Here is a 23,889-nt window from a genome sequence, read left to right on the forward strand (position 1 = left end):
TGTTGGTTCCATACTCTCTCTTATAGGGGAAGGAGAATATCTCATTAGCAGTGTCAGCTGTGCTCAATTGCCTCTGGTTACCTTGTCTCCCATGCCTTGTTGGGCTACCATCCGTGAGCCCAGCCTGCCCTCTGGTGGTCCTTCCACACTATATTATTCCCAGCAAACCCTACCACCATTCACCCATTCGGAGTAAACTAATAAACAATAACACTTAGGCTTCTACCTTCAGTTTATACATATTATACACATTTTACAGACACAATCTATTTTACAATAGTTATATTTTGTTTTGTTTTTAGTCCTTCCTCTATTTCTGATGTCCATCCAGTTTGATTTCTATTTGTAACTGTGCTATTTCACAACATTTCGGAACCTATATACTGTACATTTTACAGACCCCATTGTTTTACATTGGTTATCTTGTTATTAGTCCCACCCTTCAGCTCCAATCAACCCCTCCCAGCTATCTCTCAACACCATCCATTTTGGATTTCTATTTGCCATATATTTTTCAACTGTGCTGTGATGCTTCACAAAAGTACTAAACCTTTCTATTCTCATAGCTTCTACAGATTGTAAATTAAAGATAAACATTTTTGTTAAAATAATTATGTTATTGATTGATTGGCTATGACTTTTCAAATCCCCCAGTATTGCTCTCTGCAGAGTTAGTTCTAGGCAAATGATGCAATTCTTCAGCCATTCCTGGACCTGTGACCAAAAACGAGCTACATATGGACAGTACCAAAATAAATGATCTTATGACTCTGCCTCCTCACAGCAAAATCTGCAGAGCTGGGAAGATTGTATCCCCCATATTAAATAACATTCTATTGGTTGAAAGAATTTTGTATAATAATTTAAATTGAAAAATTTGAAGTTTTGTTTTGCGTGTCAATTCATAAACCATGTGCCATGGAATGGGTACATCGAAAATCTCTTCCCAACTTTTTTGCAAGTTATATGGCACAGCTGTCAATTTTTTTGTTCTTAAATTAAATTGGTATATGTTTTTATTTATCACAATTTTCTTTAACCATTTATGGTATTTAATGCAGGACCGACAGACAAGTACCTTACTTTTCCCCCCTTCTACTTGCCTCTTACATTTTTGTGGTAATGCTGCAATTAATTGGTTGTAATTTTGGGTAGAGTAGACATTTCCATATGTCTGTGTTACCTGCATTTGTGACGTAACTCCCCCAGTCCTATTTATGATATCATTTACAAAAATGATACCTTTTTTAAACATTTTATCGAAAAATAAGTTTTCTTTAATCAATTAATATGTTTGAGTTTAACCACAATATTTGTTGTATTATTTATTCTTTAAGGTGGATTAAACTGAAATTGCAACCAACTTTCTAAGGTTTGTTTAAAAAAAGAACAATATTTTGGAGATTATTTAGTTTTCAAACAACCGAAAGTGAGCAGTTGTAATCTGAATAAAGGGAAAAAGGCCATTCTTGAACATGGGGTGAGACATTCCTACCAATTTACCAGAGAACCATTTCGGATTTAAGTATAACTTTTGTATGACTGATGCCTTTAGTGAGAAGTCTAATGCTTTAATATTTAATCATTTCTGCCCTCCGAATTCATATTCGTTATATAAATAGGCCCTTTTAATTTTGTCTAGCTTGCCATTCCAAATAAAATGTAATATTTTTTGTTCATATAATTTAAAAAGCAGGTCACTAGGTGTAGGCAAAACCATAAGCAAATAGGTCAACTGTGATATGACTATATGTATATGTCATATACTCCAATAAATATGTATTGGAGTGAGATCATTTCTTTCTTTCGGGATTTGTATACTGAGTATGTCCACATCCCCGTCAGACCATTTTATTGGTAAACTACACGGTAATGTAAAAGTTGCATTTTTTAGTGATCCAATACGTAATATAGTACACTTATCATAATTTGTTTTTAATCCAGAGAGGTTAGCAAAAGTATCTAGATCCTCTATGAGGCTGTGGAGGGATTCTAATTGTCGTTTTAAAAGAAAACAATAATCATCAGCGTACAATGGCACCTTTGTTTTTAAGCCGTGGCACCTTTGTTTTAATCCACTCCTCTTGACAGTTTAAAACTTTCTGAGATGTAGCCATTATTTACTATTTTACACCTAGGGTTACTATACATAACTTTAATCTATTTTATGAGATTCTCCAAAATTGAAATATTCTAGGCATTTATATATAAACTCCAGTCATACTTTATCAAAAGCCTTTTCAAAATCAGCTATGGTGTCCCCAATATTTCATAGTATTCTATTATTTCCAGTACTTGTCTTATATTATCTCCAATGTATCGTCCATGTAAAAAAAACTGTCTGATTAGGATGAATAATATCTGACAATACCTTTTTAATTCTATGCGCCAAGCATTTTGCTAGAATTTTTTAAATGGACTGGATCTTTATATATACCACTTGGATCCTATTCTAGTAATAATGAAATCAGACCTTCTTGTTGCGTGTCCAATAATCTACCATTTATACCATTCTCTCCACTGGGATTCTCTGCCTTTAACCCTATTACAGGGGCTGAGTCACTGGCTTACTGGTGCTCTTCCATGCCGTCCCTAGGAGGGGTGCGTCACTTGAGTAGGTTGAGTCACTGATGTGATCGTCCTGTCTGGGTTGGCGCCCCCTCTTGGGTTGTGCCGTGGCGGAGATCTTTGTGGGCTATACTCGGCCTTGTCTCAGGATGGTAAATTGGTGGTTGAAGATATCCCTCTAGTGGTGTGGGGGCTGTGCTTTGGTAAAGTGGGTGGGGTTATATCCTGCCTGTTTGGCCCTGTCCGGGGGTCTCATTGGATGGGGCCACAGTGTCTCCTGACCCCTCCTGTCTCAGCCTTCAGTATTTATGCTGCAGTAGTTTATGTGTCGGGGGGTTAGGGTCAGTCTGTTATATCTGGAGTACTTCTCCTGTCTTATCTGGTGTCCTGTGTGAATTTAAGTATGCTCTCTCTAATTCTCTTTCTTTCTCTCTCTCGGAGGACCTGAGCCCTAGGACCATGCCTCAGGACTACCTGGCATGATGACTCCTTGCTGTCCCCAGTCCACCTGGCCGTGCTGCTGCTCCAGTTTCAACTGTTCTGCTTGCGGCTATGGAACCCGGACCTGTTCACCGGATGTGCTACCTGTACCAGACCTGCTGTTTTCAACTCTCTAGAGACAGCAGGAGCGGTAGAGATACTCTCAATGATCGGCTATGAAAAGCCAACTGACATTTACTCCTGAGGTGCTGACTTGTTGCACCCTCGACAACTACTGTGATTATTATTATTTGACCATGCTGGTCATTTATGAACATTTGAACATCTTGGCCATGTTGTTATAATCTCCACCCAGCACAGCCAGAAGAGGACACCCCTCATAGCCTGGTTCCTCTCTAGGTTTCTTCTTAGGTTTTGGCCTTTCTAGGGAGTTTTTCCTAGCCACCGTGCTTCTACACCTGCATTGCTTGCTGTTTGGGGTTTTAGGCTGGGTTTCTGTATAGCACTTTGAAATATCAGCTGATGTAAGAAGGGCAATATAAATAAATTTGATTTGATTTGATATAGAAGTGGTTAAAACATGCTAATAATGGTCCTCTGAGTACATCAAAAAAAGTTTGGTATACTTCCACTGGTATGCCATCCAGCCCTGGAGTTTTCCCAGCCTTAAAGGCTTTAATTGCATCAAGAAGTTCCTATTCTGTAATTTGGCCTTCACATGAGTCTTTCTGTACAGATGTTAATTTTACATTATTAATAGGAAAGCAATCCATACAATTAATTAGCTTCGGTTAGTGGAGATGGAGGAGACTGAAACGAAAACATATTCTTAAAGTACTTTACTTCCTCTTTCAAAATATAATTTGGTGAATCATGCGTGACTCCATCATTTGTAACAAGTTTCAATACATTTTTTTTGGTAGCATTTCTGTGTTGAAGATTGAAAAAGAATTTGCTGCATTTTTCCACATATTCCATCCAGTTCACTTTATTTTTATAATATATTACACTGGATCTTTCTTGAATAGGTTCCTCCGTTTCTTTTTGTTTTTCCTCTAACTTATTCTGTGCCTTATCTTATTGCTATCTAACTGTACTGTTAGTCCTTCAATTTCCTTTGTTAATATGGACTCTTTTGATCAAAATCGCTTTTGTTTTATAGATGAGTACTGAATTGCATGGCCTCTAAAGGCACATTTAAAAGTGTCCCATACAATAAGAGGATCTGCTGTACCTATATTATGTCTGAAAAAGTCAGTTATAAATTCTTCTGTCCTAGTTATAAACAATTTATCATCCAGTAGGCTTTGATTAAATTTCCAATATCCTCACCCACGTGGAAATTCTGTAAGAGTAATATATATGCCAATTATGTGATGATCCGAATGCATTCTGTCCCCTATCAACACCTTTTTAACGTTTGGTGCCAGAGAGAATGACATAAGAAAGTAATCAAGACGACTAGCTTGATTAAGCCTCCGCCATGTATATCTCACTAGGTCAGGGTATTTAAGCCTCCATATATCCACTAATTCCAATATATCCATGACATTCATGATTTCCTTAAGTGCCTGAGGGTGATAGTTTGTAGTGTGATTTCCTTTCCGGTCCATAGAGGTATTTAAGACCGTATTAAAATCTCCCACCATAATAATAGTCTAGTGTTGCTTGTAGAGTTGATCAATTCTTATATATATTTTCAAAGAAGCTTGGATCATCATTATTCGGACCATATAGGTTAATAAGCCATATCTGTTTATTGTCCAATAACATATTTAAAATAATCCATCTACCTTGATGATCTGTTTGGACAATTTGGATCAAAATTACTGTTAATTAATATCATCACCCCTTTTGAATTTCTTTGCCCATGGGAGAAATATTGGCCATTTTTAAGTTTGCTGACGACACAACAGTGGTAGGCCTGATCACCGACAACGATGAGACGGCCTATAGGGAGGAGGTCAGAGAACTGGCAGTGTGGTGCCAGGACAACAACCTCTCCCTCAATATGATCAAGACAAAGGAGCTGATCGTGGACTACAGGAAAAGGCGGGCCGAACAGGCCCCCATTAACATTGACCGGGCTGTAGTGGAGCGGGTCGAGAGTTTCAAGTTCCTTGGTGTCCACATCACCAACGAACTACCATGGTCCAAACACACCAAGACAGTCGTGAAGAGACTGAAAAGATTTGTCACGGGTCCCCAGATCCTCAAACAGTTCTACAGCTACACCATCGAGAGTATCCTGACCGGTTGCATCACCGCGTGGTATGGCAACTGCTCGGCATCTGACCGTAAGGCGCTACAGAGGGTAGTGCGTACGGCCCAGTACATCACTGGGGCCAAGCTTCCTGCCATCCAGGACCTATATTATAGGCGGTGTCAGAGGAAAGCCCATAAAATTGTCAGAGACTCCAGTCAACCAAGTCAGACTGTTTTCCCTGCTACAGCACAGCAAGCAGTACCGGAGCGCCAAGTCGTCCCCCGCACACTGACTCGGTACCAGTACCCCCTGTACATAGCCTCGTTATTGTTATGTTATTGTGTTACTTTTTTATATATTTAATTTTTGCTGTAGTTCATTTGGTAAATATTTTATAACTCTTTTTGAACTACACTGTTGGTTAAGGGCTTGTAAGTAAGCATTTCACGGTAAGGTCTACACTTGTTGTATTCGGTGCATGTGACAAATAAAGTTTGATTTGATTTATACACACATGTACACATGGATTCTGTGTTGTAGATATGTGTTAGTACAGTAGTGACCTGAGGGCACACACTTAATGTGGTGTGAAATCTGTTGTGAAATGTATTGTAATGTTTTTAAAATTGTATAACTTCCTTAAGAGAAGCTTATGTGGATCCATAATAAATACAAACACTTTACCTGTAGAAGGCCTTTAAAACTGATTTTCAGTAGCAGGCCCAGTCCACCCAACACACAGGACTGACCTAAAATGACAGAACCTGTTGCCTCCAGTTTTCTATCTTCAGTCTCATTAAACAAGCCTCCTCCAGACAATCTCACACACGCTGGCGTTCTCCCCAGTCCGAAGCTCAGCTAAACGGGTCCGTAGTGATTCAAAGGTGGGCGTAGCATCATCTTGGGTTGTCTGGTGTGAAGTTTGTCCAGTGTTGGTGGTGGTCGTGGTATGTTCAGCTTTCAGGTGTCGTTCGTAGAGAATATTCAGAACAGTGTATCGGTCTGAAGCTTAGAGGTGGCGGCCCACTCCTTAGGGATCATGGGGGGGAACAGGGTGTCCTGAAGCACTTCGCCATTTGGGAGTCCATCAGGGATTCCAGGGTGTAAAGCAACCATGTAAAGAGCCACCAACAAAACAACAATAGTACACTACAAAGCCATCGCAAATACAATAACTAAACTCAGAGAAAATGAACCACTCTCTAGAAAGATGAGTTATGGTGTTCAGAATGTTTGATTGGATTGATGGAATTAAGTTGTCATGGTAGTGCTATACAGTGAATTATGTCACCGAAGGCTGCCAACAAGACATGTCCAGTCTCATTTATGACATTACTACTATGTGGTCAAGTTGATGGTTGATAATTTCTCCATTCACTGTACACAAGTATGATCTCTATGGTGAGTTTAGAACAAAGCATGACAGGACCGAATGCAGGACTCCATATCCATTATCTGCCAAGTGCCAACTGATGCGCAAAGATGCTTAAATGTCCTTCAAATGTAATGTTAGAAAGGTGGAAAAATTGCTTCTTGACTCAGTGGTTGAGGTCAGCATTGTAACACTGATTAAGTCATGGCTGGCGCAGTGTCTGGGAGCCCCTTCAACCTTTCTATTTCTGTTTTTTTTTCTACAGTACACACCAATTATAAGACTACTTCAGGAGTAGAAGTAATGGTGTTGTTTTTGTTAGCTACCAAACGTGCTATTATTTTGCTGATCCACTCTCCTTAATTCTCCACTGTAAAACAACCTGTCTCTATATAGACCCATTGATCCATAATAACATATACACACACGATGAGAGGAAAGTTGAAAAAAAGACATGGGGAATATAATTTGGCTAAACTGTATTTGGCTATTAGTCAAATTAAAATGTGTTTTCATCTTTTCTTGGTGCAGCGTTGGTCAGTGTTAACCTTGATCAAGCCTTGAGAATCCAGAGAACACCAGCTGCAGGGTTTACACCAAAGATCCAGGAAAGAACACCAGCTGCAAGACAGACACCAAAAATGCAGCATATACTATAAACCATACAGATTCTTATGACTATGGCCGAAGCCCCATTTTTGCAGGTATTTGGGGCAAATAACACATCTGCAAACCATCACGTTTTAGTCAAATCAGACGCTACCTTGAAAGACAAATCTGGTAAATATCAAATGTTTCTTCAGATTCTAGATCTTTAGGGCGAGACATGAAACACTATACTCTGTCCCTCTCCTACTGCAGCATTCGGAGCTGACACCAGGACAGAAGCATTACCTATACACAATTGCTGATGCTTACAGAGCGTGCACATAAACTCATCCAGAAACATTACCTAAAATGTACTGCACAGATGCATCAGGACAGGTAGGACATAAGGGTTACTCTATACCCATGATGGACACATCCTACAAGGAGGTTGGGGGACAGTGATGTACTACAATGATGATGATGTTTAAGATTGGTGGTCATACCTGTTTGAGGCATAAGAAAAGTGCTCATAGGATTCACATGTTTGTTTGTAGGTTCTGTAAGGGAGAAGGACCTAGTTCTAGATGGGTGTTCATCCAACCTCTGGATACACATGTTAAGTCATGAGACGAATTAACATAATTCCAAAATTCGCAGCAAGACCACGCCTCAACCACATTGTGGACCCAAGGACATATGGGTAAACCATTCTACCAAATATCCCCAATCAAAAAATGAGGTGTATGGTGTTGACTTTTTTAGAATCTGATGTCAAAAACTCTACAGGACATCACCTGGTTATTCTGTGTTTCAGGAGATGGCTTCCTGGAATTTCTCCCCAAGCAGCTGATTGGTCGGCCCCAATTGATTGGCGAGCTGACCCCGCCCCCTCGTCAAGATACAGCTGTCTCTAATTACCATTGCCACCTGAAGCTATAAAAGCCAGTGTTCTGTTCAGAGAGAGAAAGAGATCATTGCTAGGCTGAGATCATTGCTGGAGAATTTGATTGTGATATAGTGTTGGTATGTACTGTGTTAGTATGTACTGTGTTAGTATGGGAGTGCTCAGCTAGAGCTTATTTGATGTCCTTTGTTTATTAGTTTGTTTGAGTATTGTTTGATATTCTGTTTCATTTGTTCCCAGGGGGGGAAGGGGAAGGCACTTTGGGAGTGCTTAGGCAAGAGGCCCGTAGTATATTCACTGTCTAGGCACACTAGGTAAGACCTGGGCGGACCACCCCCTGTATTTTGGTTAGTGCACCAGGTGGTGCTAAGTTAGGTAAGTAGTGGGTAGGCAGGTTAGATAGGAGAGGGGGGGGCTTTGACATTTACTTTCTTTGCTTTGGTTCCGTCCAGCCTCTTTTCCCCATATTACCGTGTAAAATAATAAAATCCTAGTAAACGGTCAATTCTGCCTTTTTGTCATCCTCTCACACCTACAGTCCCATACCTCTTTCACTTCACAGGGAGTTGAGTTGTAGCAGGGTGTTGCGTTCCCTCTTCACAGAGGCGTGCGTAACAATGCATGAGCTCACTGTCTATGGGGGAGCAAGATGACTTATTCTCAATCATATGACGGCATCACTCATTTGTTTTCAGTGTTTTTACATGTGGTGTAATTTTCTAGAAGTGTTAAAGGGATATTTCGGGATGTTGGCAATAAGACCTGCTATCTACTTCCCCAGAGTCAGATGATCTTGTGGATATAATTTTGTCTCTGTGTCCAGTATGAAGGAAGTTCGAGGTAGTTTCGTGAGCCAATGCTAACTGGCATTAGCGCAATGACTGGAAGTCTACTGGTATCTGCTAGCATACTCCATGCCAAAATCCTAAAGTATCCCTAAAAGTGTCTTCTTTGTCTTACAATTTAATATGAACAGGTGGCTGAGAATGAAATGGGATTCTTATTGTGGGTGAAATTAGTAAGAGAAGGTTCACTACAGGAAAATAAAAGGCCATGGAGCTACATGTACTTACAGGACATTTTACATGACAATAGATCAAATTCAAAAAGTGGCACCAAATATTTATTTGAATGACATTATGCAAACTCATGTGACAATTGCATTTTTTTAATTATTTTTTTACAGACACCACATGGTGGGTGGAACACATGCCAACGCAGATGACATAAAAGATATTATACATTTCTTTATAGAGTTAAGTTAGCAAACAGTTTTCTGTGGTTATGTAGTTGGAGCTACAGGTAGAAAGGAATGAAACGATACACTGAACGACAGCACCCCTTGCCTCACCCCTCCCTTTTCAGCCCTGGGTTTAGGATTTCTTGTACTCAATCCTCTCCACTTTGACGTCATCTCCTATGAGCTGGTATACGTACGTCACCACTGTGGATGCTTGGATGTCCATCAATACAAAGGATGGGATGATGTTGCTAGGGAGAAACCAAACAGGGGAGAGGAATGCTTATGTTTACACACCAGTGTAATGCTAGCAGTTAGCAACTTACCAAGTCACTTTAAGAACATCTGCTAAATGACCCAATAAATATGTCAACGGCTTAATTTGCAGAAATTCCACCATTACCTTTCCAGTGCATTGTAGGCTCCAGTTGCTGAGCCGGGGTTGATGTAGAACTTGTTCTCGTTTTCAAAGGCCTCGAACTTGTGCGTGTGTCCAGAGATGAGGATGTCGACGTCGAGCTGCCTCTGCAGCAGAGCCAGGCTTGCCATGTCCCCCCAGGGGATCACCTGGTGCCCATGGATCAGGCCGATCTTAAACTGACCTACTGTCACCACCTTCTGCTCCGGGTAGTTCAGGTTCTGTAGGACAGAGAAGGCAGAAAACACCACAGTTCATCCACTTTCCTTACCTATTAAAAGATTACACATACATTTTGATATAATGGATCATGTAATAAAGCATAAGGGAAGCGGATATAAAAACCTCATCAAAGTCTCCCCTGACAATGTGTACGTCCCCAGCCAGTGTCTTCAGGTAGTCATAGCTCTCCTTGGTGCAGAGGTTTCCTGTACAGAGGATGTGCTGGATCTTGCCTGGCACCAACAGCTTCTTAAACTTGGCTGGTAGGGTGTTGCATCGGTGGGGGATGTGCAGGTCACCTAACACCAGGACCAACTGGCATCAAACAGTGGATGGAGAGATGAGATATGTTGGCAACAGTTACAGGAGGGAGCTCTGTCATACTTACAAAATGTAGGCTGTCCATTAGGAGGATGACATCAAGTTTGGAGTCGATACCATTTCAGCTCAGGAAATGAAATTCAACATGTGACTTGCAAATGTTCAACTAGTCTGTCGTATTGAATTTCAATTCATCTTTAAAAATGCCACAACTTTGGTCCTTGAGTTGGAAGATAACTATAAGTTCTCGAGGGTATATCAATACTCCATGGTAATTAGAAGATTGTGTTTTGCCAATTTGATCAAGGACTAAAGCTTCTGGTCCCATTCCGCAGAATACTCGATCCCCACAGATAGATCAGTTTGTCTGAACAGCGACTAATAAATAATTAAAGTGTATTTATTTTTCCACATCACACATTAGAAAGGTCATACTACATCACCAACCATCCAGCAATGGGTCAGTGTACCCAAAATAACAGACATTTTGTTTTTAGAGTTGCCTTTAAATGTATCAAACAGATTGCTCAATAACCTCACCTGAATGCATGGCAACATGCGTGTGTTAGTATGGAAAATGTATTTATTACCAGGACATCCTTATAAGGCTAACCCTTAGAGTTTAGCGAGGTATGGGGTGTTACTATGACAGGCATCCCTCCATTAGTCTGCAAAACAAGCCTCCAGAAGAGGTAGAGCAGGCAGAAGACAGGGTCAACACAGAGAGCGTGCACTTACTCGGTGACCAGCCTGAATACAGAGCAGAAGATGATTGGAGACAGGGGTAGGGTGGGAAGCAGGATGTGTGTGGAGATATTGACATGGAGCAAGATCGAAGATTGGAAAGGAAAAAATAAAACCAGGTGGGACAAGAGTGAAAACTTAAATAAAAAATTAAGCAAACATTCCAAACAAATACTTGTTAGTAAGGTGATGATAGCCTTAATTGTTAGTGGGTTGCAAGTTAGATAAAAAATAAAGCGTGAGCGATTATAGTAGTGCCCCTACCAAACACTAACGTTAGCTTTGTGCACTGACACAAAATGTCAAAAGGTCCATAGAGTTGAAATCAAACTAAAATACAAAAACGAAAATTACTGAATTTAAATACGTAACTTGCTTCGATAAGTACGCATGAGAAATGACATGGTGTGGTAGCTAAACAAGCAGAGAAAATGAAGAATTCCCCTGCTAGCTAAGACATGGAGAATGAAATTAGCTAACGTTAGCTAGCTACTCGAGCAAGCTCAAGCTCATCACACAGATTCACAATGACAAATTTAAAGTAGAACCCAATGCAGATTGAAAGGGTGATTGGTTTGAGCAGTGCTGCGTTTGGTTATTTAGACCACTTTTTGTCATGTGATCATCGTTCATCCATCTCGGGCTAGCTAGCAGACCAACATGCTTTATATGCTGGGATCTAGAGATAGAGTTTACGGTCACAAGGCAATTAGTCCATACAGCCACATACAAGCAATGTTCACGAAAAATAAATAAGGTAAAAAATCTAATATTTACTTAATTTTCACTTACCATCGTCTATTTTGCTGTTGGGCTTCAGGAAGCAGCTACGCAAGAAAACGTAATGACGTTTACGGTAAGTCATGCAATCAGCCAATGAATGCCGAGCAATCTTACGGAGGCCAATGTAGAACATACTCGAATGTGAGAGCAAGGTGGATTCCTGCCATTTTTTGAACTTCGTTGCTTTACTTTCTATCTCAATGCCCCCATTCGAATGCATTATAAACATCATGCATAGAGTTGTGAATGTATCTTTCAAGTGCTACTCCCTCCCTGTCAAACCTTATTTAACTTCTGTATAAAATTATATCAGTCTCAGAGATTGCAGACATTCATACCAATGAGTCAACATCTACAAAACATTGTAAATCTTATCTGACAATAAGCCTAAATTATAAACACAGCTCACAGTTTTCTAGAAAGGTTTATTGGTATACAATTAATTCCAAACAGAAAGATGTAATCGTGGATGTGGAATGAAAAGGGGATATGGGGGAGAGACAGTGAGGTCCAGAGAGCTAGGTATGCGAGTGTCCTGGGGTTGTTTGTCTCTACTCTAGAGAGAAGTTCAGGCCCAGCACCCCCACTCCCCCAGAGCCCTGCAGCAGCTGGGTGGCAGGGTCAAACTCCAGCGGCACAGTCTTGCTCTGCTTATGCTTCAGGTCCCGCTCCATCAGCTGTGTGCACAGACACAGAGCCACATTCCATCAACATGATAAAAGCCATGCATATACACATGTATGCACACCATTTACAGTGACAGACACCAATACACTGACAAACATAACATGCTAACAAATGATAAGACATTACACATTACAATTGAGATTAATATCCTCACCAACAAAGTAAAAACACTTGGGATTGTGAACCACCAGGAGGACCAAAAAGTGGACGAAAGGACAATCAGAGTTTGGTCATGTCACCTCACCTCATAGGTGGATAGCTCCAGCAGCTCACTGATGTCATCCTCCTGCTGTGACAGTGGCTTGTTGATCGCCATGGCAGCCTTGGCCACATCAGGGTGGTAATGCTTCTGCAGGGTCTACAGTCAGGAGAGCAGGAGGGGAAAGTGAAGCGCACAGTGAGTTTGGCTGTGTTCATCTCTATGGATCATGTGTTTGTTTCTCTGGATGCCCCTACAGACCTGAAGCTCCCACAGGCTGCTCTCCAGGGCGTGGCACTGGGAGGGGTCCTCCTCCTCCATCAGGTAGGGGTCATCACAGACTTCTGTCCAAACACACAGGAAATGACAAGCCATGTCAAACAACCCATCTATTGGAAAGCCCTTTTAAGACCTAGCCTATAGGTCAAACCACCACATCAACATTATCATCATAATCAAATGAATTCATTCCCATCTCCAGATAGGTGAATGTATGGGGTCACTTACCGTCTGCTGCACTAGGCCGGTGAATGAGGACTCGGCAGGCAGGGTGGCGGCGGATCAGGTTGCAGATGAAGGGCAGTACCATGAGCAGAGCAGCAGGTGGCGCCGTGAGGGCCAGGCGGGACAGACGCTTGGCAAACGCTGCCACCAAGTAGACTGGCAGGTGACTGGAGAGAGAAAGAAAAGACACCATGGACAAATAGTTGATAACTGTTAACTGATTTACAGCAAGTGTGAGGATAAAATGCCAGTCATCGATAGTTAATGGAGTGATCATGACAGAGAGGTCTTACGTGGAGGAGAGGAAGAGGTTAGCTAAGTGGAAGAAGCGTGCTCTGTACTTCACATGGAAAACAGAGGGCTCTAGCAGGCTGTACAACTTCTTGTAGAAATCGGGATAATCTCTGCAAACACACAGGCACACACTTAGACAGTTATTACTAGAATAGTCACTTGACTCTAGTGTTGAGGGAAAGTAACTCCAACTTAAACATACTCAATAGCTAGGAACAGGTTTTTTTTGTTCCTATGATAGTGGGTAATGTCTACCTCTGTTTAAATAGTTTGCATCCAATGCAAAAACCTAAACCTTCAGAAGCTGAGGACGACGACGTTCGCTGGTTCAGTACCTTCTGCACTAAGAGTGTGGAATACTCACAGGTTGTGCTGATGGATGAGCACAAACAGGCCATTGAGAGCCAGCAGACTGATTGCCCCTCCTGTACAGACACAGAAAAACAATATACCAGGAATTAACTTTCCCAGTCGTACAAAAAAAAAGCTACCGGTACACAGAATGCCACTGTAGGTGATCAGTATGGCTGTATTACAGAAGTTCTAACACACTCATGCCCACTCATGGTTACAGTACAGCACAAATAAGATATTTCTCGCAGTACTCTTCTTTCAGTACAGTGTGGCATCTAGTCAGATTGTTCTATAGGTGACAAACTATGGAAACTCAACTCACCAACATCATAGGCTGCAGTCAGGAAGTCGATCATCAGTGTGGGATTGCTTATGTGGGGCAGGATGGAGTCATGGAGGATCACCAGCACCTTCTTGTACATGCTGCTGGGCAACTACAGGGTATGAAAGACATGAGACTGAACATTCTGGGACTCTAGACTGGAACAAAGACAAGTTCAAAGGTGATCTATATGTTAAAGTGGATCTTATACCTTATACTTCAGAAACCCGAGCCACAACCGCTCAAAGGCACGCTTGTGTTCCTGATGGGGAGAGATAATCATTACATTCACACTTATAGCAATACTTCTAATCATGAGACACAAAAAGCATGTTTTCTCCAGTTGATAGGAGGATTTGCTTACTTTTAGTTTGGCTGCTTTCCAGTCTTCATGTTTAGCTGTAAAATGAACCAAGGGGCAATCAATCACACAATAAGTTAAGGCTGGGGCTGCGCAACAGAAGGAAGTCTGGAAGCTTCTTCCCCAGAGCTAAAGAACCGAATCACGTTCTGCGTATGTGTTATTTTACACACACCTTTTTTCTACGTAGCTGCTGCTCACCCTCCCTTCACATTTCTCACTTAACCCCCCCCAAAAACACTACAACTTTGACTGCCTGTCTGCCTCGCCAATGTTTGCAACGACGATGAAAAAATAACATTAAATCGCTATTTAGACTGCCTGTGTCCTGTTTGTGTTTGATTTGCTGCCTACATAGCTCATGTAAAAAGAACATGAAATCTCTATTTAGACTGCCTGTCTGTTATGCTTATGTTTTATAATAGCCTACTGTTACAACAGACAAAGTTTGTTAAATCATCTTTTCTACAACATGCCGAAGGTTGTCGGCTACACCAGACAAAGACGTCCGATCATCTGAGAGGAAGGGGGAAGCGGCAGCTAAAACAAATCTGTGCGTAGAGAATCCCACGCATACACAGAAGCTTCAGGTGTTTAGCTATAGGAAGAGGCGTCCAGAGAATTTGGCAACTCAGCCACTCGGATAAATGAATGGAACCGTTGCATAATAATGGTGAAGGTGCATAAAGATGGAGGAATTCAGATATGACATCATTGTTTTTAACACTACCCACGGAGTTCTTAAACTACGGCGCACGACATGGTTCAATGTACCAGTAAACCAGCACAATTTACTTTTGTTTTTTCAAATTTCCAGTCTTGGAGCTAGAATTCAGATCATGTATATTGTGCTAATGCTGTAAAAACAAACTGACCAATGTACAATATGGCAAACTAAGCATTTGTGCTAAGTACATGAGGGCCTCCATCTTTATGCACCTTCCCCATTGAATAATATGGACAATTTTAAGAACATGTTGCATACAAGTTACTAAAAATGCATTGTTTTCATTTTAATATATAGCATAAGAGCAAAACAGCAGGCCGACCTTCCTGTTTGACCAGGTAGTTGGTGAGTTCTGACTCCTGGCTAGGCATGTTGATATTGGACAGCAGAGTGAACACGTTGTTCTGGTAAATGGGCATCACTGCCTGAAGCGACAAGACAAGACCATTCTAAACAAACAACATCAGTCAGATATGACAGCCCAACACTTGAGCTAAGGCATGGAGCACAAGTCAACTGAGGTGATTGAAGACAAAATAGTGAAGAATGTTAAAAATACATAACTGCTATAGAACAAACACCTAAACAAGTTACAATAAACCATCTCAATTAGAACCTCCACACGCAGACACCTGTCCTGGCGGGGCTTACCCCTTTGGTTTTGTCCATCACCCTGCCCACGTTCGCGCGGACAGAGCTCATGACGTAGTAACGCACATCCTCCATATCCAGGTACTCCTGAAATCTGGAGATAAGAAGCGCCATATCCTCCTCCTGAGAGAGCAGCCGCTCCACCACTGCCTGTTCACAGAGCAATGGATCGTTACAGACAAAATCTCAATGTAACAGGTGTGGGTCAGTTGGTGGAGCATGGCGCTTGTAACACCAAGGATTGTGGGATCGATTCTCGCTGGTGCCACCCATACTAACAATGTCTGCACACATGACTAAGTCGCTTTGAATAAAAGCGGCTCATAAATGGCATAAATACAGGCGGTTCAGTTTCAAACTTGCATCTTTGGTGCGCAAATGCACCCTTATGACAGTTTAAATTGCGTAACATTTGCACCAGGCAACTAACATGTAGTACAGTATTTAATTGAAACCCCTACCTGGATGAGTTCTCTTGGGAAGCTGTAGTGTTCACTCCAGTCCATGTCCTGGAGGGGGAACTTCCCTTCCATGGAGGCAAACTGCATCAGTGCACACAGGACACTCTCCTGCATCGGAATAAATAGACAAACACACTCTATATTTTACTAAATCCTTCATTTAAAAAAAGTACATTTCACACATCACTAATGATTAGGACCAATGGTTTTTCTTTACCGTGTGACCAGACCCCAGAAAAACACCAGGCCCTAGTAAATCAGAACTTACAAAGCAGCTGACCTTTAATTCTAGGACCTAAATCAGACTGAGATACAAATTACTGGCATACAGTCTGAAACAAAGCACTGCAAAAAGTTTAATTACAAGCCAGAATGTTAAATAAAATAACATTTTAACTTACTTGACCGGTTGTCTGTGCGGTTGGTCCTTCAGTCCTTCAACAAGCATTTCGCTACACTCGCATTAACATCTGCTAACCATGTGTATGTGACTAATAAATTTGATTTGATTTGATTCAGTGGGTCAACATTTTTGACAAAATATCCACAGGAAAGTATTACTTACCAGACTTTTTAGAGTGCCAGTACTGCGGTTGAAATGTCTACCCCTAGCACATGTGCAAAACCATGTAAACACCTGCAAGACTTCAGTTAGTATGAATGCATTAAGTGCATGTACTTCCGTCTTCTGCACATGCTTTAGGTCAAGAGCAAACAACTCTTGATTGCCACAGACCGAGACTTGCGTTTTGAAGTCGTTTTAATAATACTTTCCTGTGGATATTTTGTGTCAAATTTCAACCCACTGAAGGACAAAACTGATGGCCAATCGGCGGAGTATATTCAAATATAATTTTATACAACATTCGTGACCGACAAGGGACATTTAGTTTTTTTCCCCTCTATGTGCCACAATTGGGACTAACTAGGACCCAGAGTTTTCTTAGCCTGGTTGCCAGTGTTCCTGCTCTCTCGCATTCTCCTTATGAAATTGAGTGATAAGGAGTTGGCAAGAGTTCAAACTGATCTGGGACCAGGCCAGAGTCTTCCCTCCTGGCCCTAACAATGAACTTTTGGTGTTGGCAAAAAAGTAACTTGCCTTAATCTGGTATGATTCATGGCTGATGTGCTCCAGCAGCAGCTCCAAACAACCGTTGTATCGGTGGCGCATGAACATGCAGTACTTCTCATCCGCACTGCGATCACCTGCCAGGACACAAAAAGTCAGTCACCAGCATAGCCTGAAGCCCAAACAACAGAGATACAAGACACCTAAAGGTATATCATTCATTTGCGAAGTCTAACTCTATAGATGTTACTTAACTATTTACTTTTCCAAATTAGACTACATATGTTGTCCTTGTACTTGGTGAGGAAATGCCACAATAATACTGAAGAAAAATATAAAACGCAACATGTAGTGTTGGTCCCATGTTTCATGAGCTGAAATAAAAGATCCCAGATATGTTCCATACACACACAAAAACAAAATCTCCCAAACTGTGTTTACACATTTGTTTACATCCCTGTTAGTGAGCATTTCTCCTGTATCAAGATAATCCATCCACCTGACAAGAGTGGCATATCAAGAAGCTGATTAAACAGCATGATCGTTATACAGGTGCACCTTGTGCTGGGGACAATAAAAGGCCACTGAAATGTGCAGTTTTGTCACAACGCCACAGCTGTCTCAAGTTTTGAGGGAGCATGCAATTGGCATGTTGACTGCAGGCATGTTGACTGCACCAGAGCTGTAGCCAGATAATTGAATGTTCTTTTCTCTACCATAAGCCACCTCAAACGTTGTTTTGGAGAATTTGGCAGTATGTCCAACCGGCCTGACAACCACAGACCACGTGTAACCATACCAGCCCAGGACCTCCACATCTGGCTTCTTCACCTGCAGGATAGTCTGAGACCGGCTACCCAGACAGCTGATGAAACCGAGGAGTATTTTGTCTGTAATAAAGCCTTTTTGTGAGGAAAAAGCCCTTCTGATTGGCTGGGCCTGGCTCCCCAGTGGATGAGCCTGGCTCCCACCCATGGCTGTGCCCCTGCCCAGTCATGTGAAATCCATAGATTAGGGCCTAATGAATTTATTTCAATTGACTAATTTCCTTATATGAACTGTAAGTCAGTAAAATCGTTGGGTTTATATATTTTTAGTATACCTTTTTTCTGGTTGCCAGATCTGGAGTTGCAGAGCAAAACTGATACTCACCACCAATCAACAACTCTTCTTTGGGCAGTTGCCCAACATACAGGTCTCCCCTCTCCAACAACGTGCTGAACAGTTTAGTACATCCATTAATCGCACAAACAACGTTCTTCTCTTTCTCTGACTGAGGATGAAAGTGGGGAGAATGTGCATTGATATGTAATATAGATCGTCAATCACCAAGAGAACCATGGGGACAAAATGTGGGGGGGCTAGCTAGCTAGCTTTCCAAAACCAAGAGGCAAAGCTAACATTGAACACACACATTAGAACATTTCTGTTGAGTTACATACCTGAAGATACTCAAGAACGTCGAACACATCGTTGGCATGTTTTTTGCTCTGAATAATCATATCTACTTTACTGTTGATGTCTATTTTAGGTGTTTTCACATCATTTACGGTTAAGTTTTCCGAACTCACGTTGCACCTCTTCGAAGTCGCCATTTTCCCCCCAGATGAGGGTAGTGACGTCCTTTACGTTCTAATTTCGCCCCCTTGCGGTCGGCGTGTATACTGTGCTGGGCCTGGCCAAATATCTCAAATAAATATTCTAGCAGTACTGTAACAAATGTACTTCCATAATTTACATGTGACATTGCAAAACAAATCGAAAGCTTTATAAAATACCATCATTCCTATCATTGCATCCGGTCTTAGACCTACATCCCTTATCAAGCTGTGTTTGTTTCATGAAACACATCCAACTAACAAATCCTTACAAATAAAATGTGCTAAAGATTTTACTAGAAAGGATTCACACAATGGTATAAAAACAAGAAAAATGTTTATTAAAATGTCTTCTTTATTGAGTAAATCAGTGGCATTACTGACAATGCATTTCCATTGCAAAACAAAAGCTCATTCTTGAGATACAGCAAAGCAAAAGGTGTCTTTCCACTTGCCAGAGACTTCAAAGTGCAGAATCTGATCTATTACCCTCCTCATCATCCTGAAAATGGAAAATAGTTTTATGAGTTTCAAAAAAGCGAGGGTGATGGCACCTCCCAAAAACACAGCAGGTTTTATGAGGTCTGGGTGTTAAGTGCTTATAGTTGATGATTCATCTAATAATGTTAAACATTTTGTAGGACTTTAACAAAGAACCACTGATAATTGAACTGGCAAATATATAATTGTGTATTATTCACCCACCTGCTCCCTATCCTTATCCTGAGCTCCTGTTGCAGTTGCCTCAAAGTCATGTATGGGCAGTGTGGCCATCCAGCTAGCCATGGACCCTTCCTGGCACTCTGTCTCCACAATGCTGGGGTAGATGTGCTCCTCCTTGAAAGCCAAGATGGCCTGCTCCTCTTCAGTCCACTCCAGGCACTCATGGAGGCCGTCCCCACCAAACCGCTTGTTGTACCTGTCAAAGTGCACCTTCTCCAGCACCAGGCCCAGCCCGGGGGCTTTGGGCACATCCACTTTCTCCTCACCCCAGCTTCGCTTTAACACTTCGTCCCCCGAATAGCCCTTCACCACAGCTATCACCAGGCCGATCATCTTCCGGATCTGATGCATCATGAAGCTCTGGCCACGCACAGTAATCTCTGCGAACTCTGCGCCGCCACGCACAAAGGGCTCGCCACAGGACATCTCTGTGATGTAGCGACGGGCGCTGGGGTCCCGTGCGGCCTTCTGAGAGGTGAAGTTGTGAAAGTTATGGGTGCCCTTGTAGCTGCCAAACAGCTGGTTTACTCTCTGCAGTGTCTCTGGCTCAAGGCGGAATGCAGCGGAATTCTTGGTGTAATAGTCCTTTGGGGAGAAGGCCACAGTGGGAAGCATGTAGGAGTATGTGCGGGCATCACAGCTGTTTTTAGAATTGAAGCCCCCAGTCACTCGTTTCAGACCTATAGAGACAAAAGATCACAAACGATGCAGAACAACATTGGTAACTAAACCGGTCTTGTCCTTAAAGTTTTCTTTTTGATATCAATTGTTTTTATTATATGTTCAAGCCAATAGGCAGAATAAACAGCATTGGACAAACAACATTGCATTGTCAGCGCATGTCCAACACATTTTCACATAACACCTTGAATCAATTACTTCCCAAAAGGGACCACCAAGACTTCCTAGTCTTTATACAAAAACCATAGGCTGCTTTGTGACGGTTTTAGGCTTGTCTCCAACACATTTGACAGGAAGCAGTGCGATCTCACCCAGCACTCTGATCTGTGGTGGAAGATTGGAGTTTATCTTTTCCATTACGTCTTCAATCATCCACAGTTTTAGAGAGACCACTTGACCTGCTGCAGAAACACCCTGACAGAAACAAATGAAGCTGATCACAAAGCAAGGTAATAACAATTAATTTGTGTTTGAGGCCACACAAAGTGTATGTCTTTTCCTGTGCATTTAATTTCTTCAGGTATAAAACAAATGTAAGGATACTTGCTCAAGGGATGCATTTGTGTAGACAGCAACAAAGCCTTTTCCATGCTTGCCACCCATACCTTGTCTGTTCTCGCACATCTTTGGAACGACATTTTTTTCATGTCATCTCCATGGTTGTCTGGGATGCACCCAGACTTAATCAGTGCTGTGACCAGCTCATCCTCAATGGTTTTGAACTGGGAGGATCCAGCATTTCTCTGAAACACAAAACACAGCAGATTAAGTATACCGAACCAAAATCTAAACGCAACATGCAACAATTTCAACAATTTTACTGAGTTACAGTTCATATAAGGAAATCAGTCAATTGAAATAAGGGCCTAATCTATAGATTTCACATGACTCGACAGGGGCGCAGCCAAGGGTGGGCATAGGACCACCCACTGGGGAGCCAGGCCCAGCCAGGCCCAGCCAATCAGAATATGTTTTTCCCCACAGAAGGGCATTATTCACATACAGAAATACTCCTGTTTCATCAGCTGTCTGGGTGGCTGGTCTCAGACAATCCCTCAAGTGAAGATGCCAGATGTGGAGGTCCTGGGCTAGTGCGGTTGTGAGGCCGGTTGGACGCATTGCCAATGGTAGCGAAATTAACATTAAAATTCTCTGGCAACAGCTCTGGTGGACATTCCTGCAGTCAGCATGCTAATTGCACGATCCCTCAAAACCTGAGACATCTGTGGCATTGTGTTGTGCGACAAAAATGCACAGTTTTGAGTGGCCTTTTATTGTCGCTAGCACAAGGTGCACCTGTGTAATGATCATACGTTTAATAAGCTTCTTGATATGCCACACCTGTCAGGTGGATGGATTATCTTGGCAAAAGAGAAATGCTCACTAATACGGTTGTAAACAAATTTGTTCACAAAATTTGAGAGAAATACATTTTTTGTCCGTATGGAAAATTTCTGGGATCTTTTATTTCAGCTCATGAAACATGGGACCAACATTTTACATGTTGAGTTTATATTTTTGTTCAGTATATTTAGAAAGCTGCACCTAAATGGAGGACTAGCTATTTTTATTAAAACATCCCTTTATGAAAAGATTAAGATTAATACCAACCTGCATACCGTAGTAACCTTTGCCTGAATATGCCAAAAGCAGGACCACTTTTCTTTTGGGGTGTTTCCTCTCGTTGCCAGTCAGTTCTACAGACTTCAGCTTCTTTCTGATGTGTCCATTCTCACCCGACTCTCCATTTCCTTCCTCCACTCGTTTCAGTGGCTTGAACAGCATATTTCCTGACCCTTCTTCACTCATCATCCACCGGATCCCTGCACACTTGTAAAACCAACCTGGTGAAAACACAGATAGCTAGTTAAAGGGATAGTATTGGGAGTGAGTTAAGAGCTAGTTTCCACCCTGTTCCTTTCACCTAATAAATCACTTCATATCTAAAAAAATCCTATCTGAGAAGGGGAGTGAAGGAGACCAGAACGGAGGGAACAAAATTCTGGAATGAAATCCAGCCGTGGGCTTAAGGCTGAAATCGATACCTAGCCCCTTATCCCTAGGTACTCTAGAATCGCTAGAGGTAACATAACCAATCATTTCAGATCTACATGACTACCTGCCTGGAGGAGGAGCTAATGGTCATCATTACATGAACGTTTACTAACATTAGAACACCACAACAATATGGATTTTCTTAATTTGACTTTCTTCAAAATTCTAAATTAAGTTTACTGTTGCTTCTGATGCGCAACACTGGTGGACAAATGTTCATCATTTCTCAAGTGTTCATTTAATGACATATGATCATGTTTTAAGTTCTGAAGATCTAAATAGGAGCCAGCTAGCTATCGTTACCGATTCAGCTAGGCAAACTAGCTTCATCACACAACAAATACAAATTGCCTATGGTTTGCTACCTAGCCAGCTAACTAGCTACCATGACCAGCAATAAATAGGAAAAATCCTTTGCAGGAGACTCACGTGTGATCCACAAAAAAAATCGTTAAATACACGTCTTGCTAATAGCACAACTTTGGCAGTTAATCCATTTACGACAGCTGTACAATCTGAAACAAAAATGCAAGAAACCCTTTACAAGCTAGATAGCTATCACTGCAGGCAGCAACAGCGACACACATGGGCAAAATCAACTTTGACCTTCTCCTTCTTCTTCTATGATATAATGGCGGTTACGCAAACAAACGTTAAAGGTGCATGTCGCCACTTACTGTGCTGGAGTGTGTGGTCAATCACGGTTTACAACATAAGCTCCACATTTCTAAATCCTTCTACCTGACTCAGTACTTCTGAGAAAAAAAAGAGCCCTACTAACTTCTAAAATCCCTTTCCAAACTCAATAACCATAGCCTTTCACCTCTCTTCAACATACAACAATATAACATGTTCCACCATTTCATCTACCATACACTCCAGACACAAACCATTCACATGCTTGCCAACCAGATGTGATGATGATTTCAAGGCATATTACAACCCGTGTTGTGATAATTGCGTTGTTTGCTCTATAACCTGTTAATTCCTATGCCTTGTGACCATGATATATAGGCCTAAAGGCCAAGACAATAAGAAGACACAGTGGCAGAATAAATTCAACCACATCTTCGTTCTATCACAAAACCGGATAGTAACCTCTGTCCAGTGAAGTACACAAAGAATATTGCATGTACAGTAACAGACCGTTACATGACCTACATCATGGTCAAGCGAGTTAATGTATCTGACATGTGCAGACCACTAAACAACTATTAATTTAGAACAACAGACAGTTATCGCAAGTCGCATAGAAAACAGGAGCTGCCTCCACTATTCTAAGACCATTTCAACTTCAACATTTCAAGATCCACAAATCACCTCTGCTTAGTCTAATACAGTCACAACTAAAAGATACCAAAAACAATTTACTCCAATCAACATAAGCTAAATATGA

At 41.5% G+C, this 23,889-nt stretch overlaps 3 protein-coding genes across 3 annotated transcripts; all 3 read right to left on the bottom strand.

Moving 5' to 3' along the window:
* Positions 1-9,175: 9,175 nt before the first annotated feature.
* On the bottom strand, positions 9,176-11,950 carry LOC139544034 (vacuolar protein sorting-associated protein 29). Its single transcript, XM_071350712.1, has 4 exons — positions 11,817-11,950; positions 10,083-10,274; positions 9,723-9,958; positions 9,176-9,570 (listed from the first exon to the last, which is right to left on the bottom strand). The coding sequence occupies exons 1-4, from the start codon at positions 11,817-11,819 to the stop codon at positions 9,453-9,455; spliced, it is 549 nt and encodes a 182-aa protein (XP_071206813.1). The 5' UTR covers positions 11,820-11,950; the 3' UTR covers positions 9,176-9,452.
* Positions 11,951-12,212: 262 nt separating this feature from the next.
* Positions 12,213-19,057, bottom strand: noc4l (nucleolar complex associated 4 homolog). The gene is made up of 15 exons (XM_071350710.1): positions 18,879-19,057; positions 18,589-18,709; positions 17,467-17,573; positions 16,368-16,475; positions 15,907-16,056; positions 15,578-15,680; positions 14,532-14,566; positions 14,379-14,429; positions 14,168-14,279; positions 13,856-13,916; positions 13,491-13,601; positions 13,201-13,364; positions 12,955-13,037; positions 12,739-12,852; positions 12,213-12,484 (listed from the first exon to the last, which is right to left on the bottom strand). Exons 1-15 carry the CDS (start codon positions 19,029-19,031, stop codon positions 12,359-12,361), a joined length of 1,599 nt encoding a protein of 532 aa, XP_071206811.1. The 5' UTR covers positions 19,032-19,057; the 3' UTR covers positions 12,213-12,358.
* Positions 19,058-19,354: 297 nt separating this feature from the next.
* LOC139544033 (pseudouridylate synthase 1 homolog) lies at positions 19,355-23,141 on the bottom strand. The gene is made up of 6 exons (XM_071350711.1): positions 22,923-23,141; positions 22,050-22,282; positions 21,044-21,181; positions 20,750-20,852; positions 19,740-20,437; positions 19,355-19,536 (listed from the first exon to the last, which is right to left on the bottom strand). Exons 2-6 carry the CDS (start codon positions 22,248-22,250, stop codon positions 19,498-19,500), a joined length of 1,179 nt encoding a protein of 392 aa, XP_071206812.1. The 5' UTR covers positions 22,251-22,282; positions 22,923-23,141; the 3' UTR covers positions 19,355-19,497.
* Positions 23,142-23,889: the final 748 nt, after the last annotated feature.

Source organism: Salvelinus alpinus, chromosome 18, assembly GCF_045679555.1.
Source record: "Salvelinus alpinus chromosome 18, SLU_Salpinus.1, whole genome shotgun sequence".
NCBI classification, from domain to species: Eukaryota; Metazoa; Chordata; class Actinopteri; order Salmoniformes; family Salmonidae; genus Salvelinus; species Salvelinus alpinus.

Coding starts and splice junctions, on each gene's coding strand:
- noc4l (XM_071350710.1), bottom strand. CDS start 19,031: ATGGCGACTTCGAAGAGGTGCAACGTGAGTTCGGAAAACTTAACCGTA. Junction 15,681..15,906: donor TGATGGACAAAACCAAAGGG/GTAAGCCCCGCC, acceptor TTGTCGCTTCAG/GCAGTGATGCCCATTTACCA. Junction 12,853..12,954: donor GCAGCCTGTGGGAGCTTCAG/GTCTGTAGGGGC, acceptor TCCTGACTGTAG/ACCCTGCAGAAGCATTACCA.
- LOC139544034 (XM_071350712.1), bottom strand. Junction 9,959..10,082: donor TCAGGGGAGACTTTGATGAG/GTTTTTATATCC, acceptor TCTGTCCTACAG/AACCTGAACTACCCGGAGCA. Junction 9,571..9,722: donor GCCTACAATGCACTGGAAAG/GTAATGGTGGAA, acceptor GTTTCTCCCTAG/CAACATCATCCCATCCTTTG.
- LOC139544033 (XM_071350711.1), bottom strand. CDS start 22,250: ATGATGAGTGAAGAAGGGTCAGGAAATATGCTGTTCAAGCCACTGAAA. Junction 20,438..20,749: donor ACCACAGATCAGAGTGCTGG/GTGAGATCGCAC, acceptor TTGTCTCTATAG/GTCTGAAACGAGTGACTGGG. Junction 19,537..19,739: donor AGGATAAGGATAGGGAGCAG/GTGGGTGAATAA, acceptor TTCCATTTTCAG/GATGATGAGGAGGGTAATAG.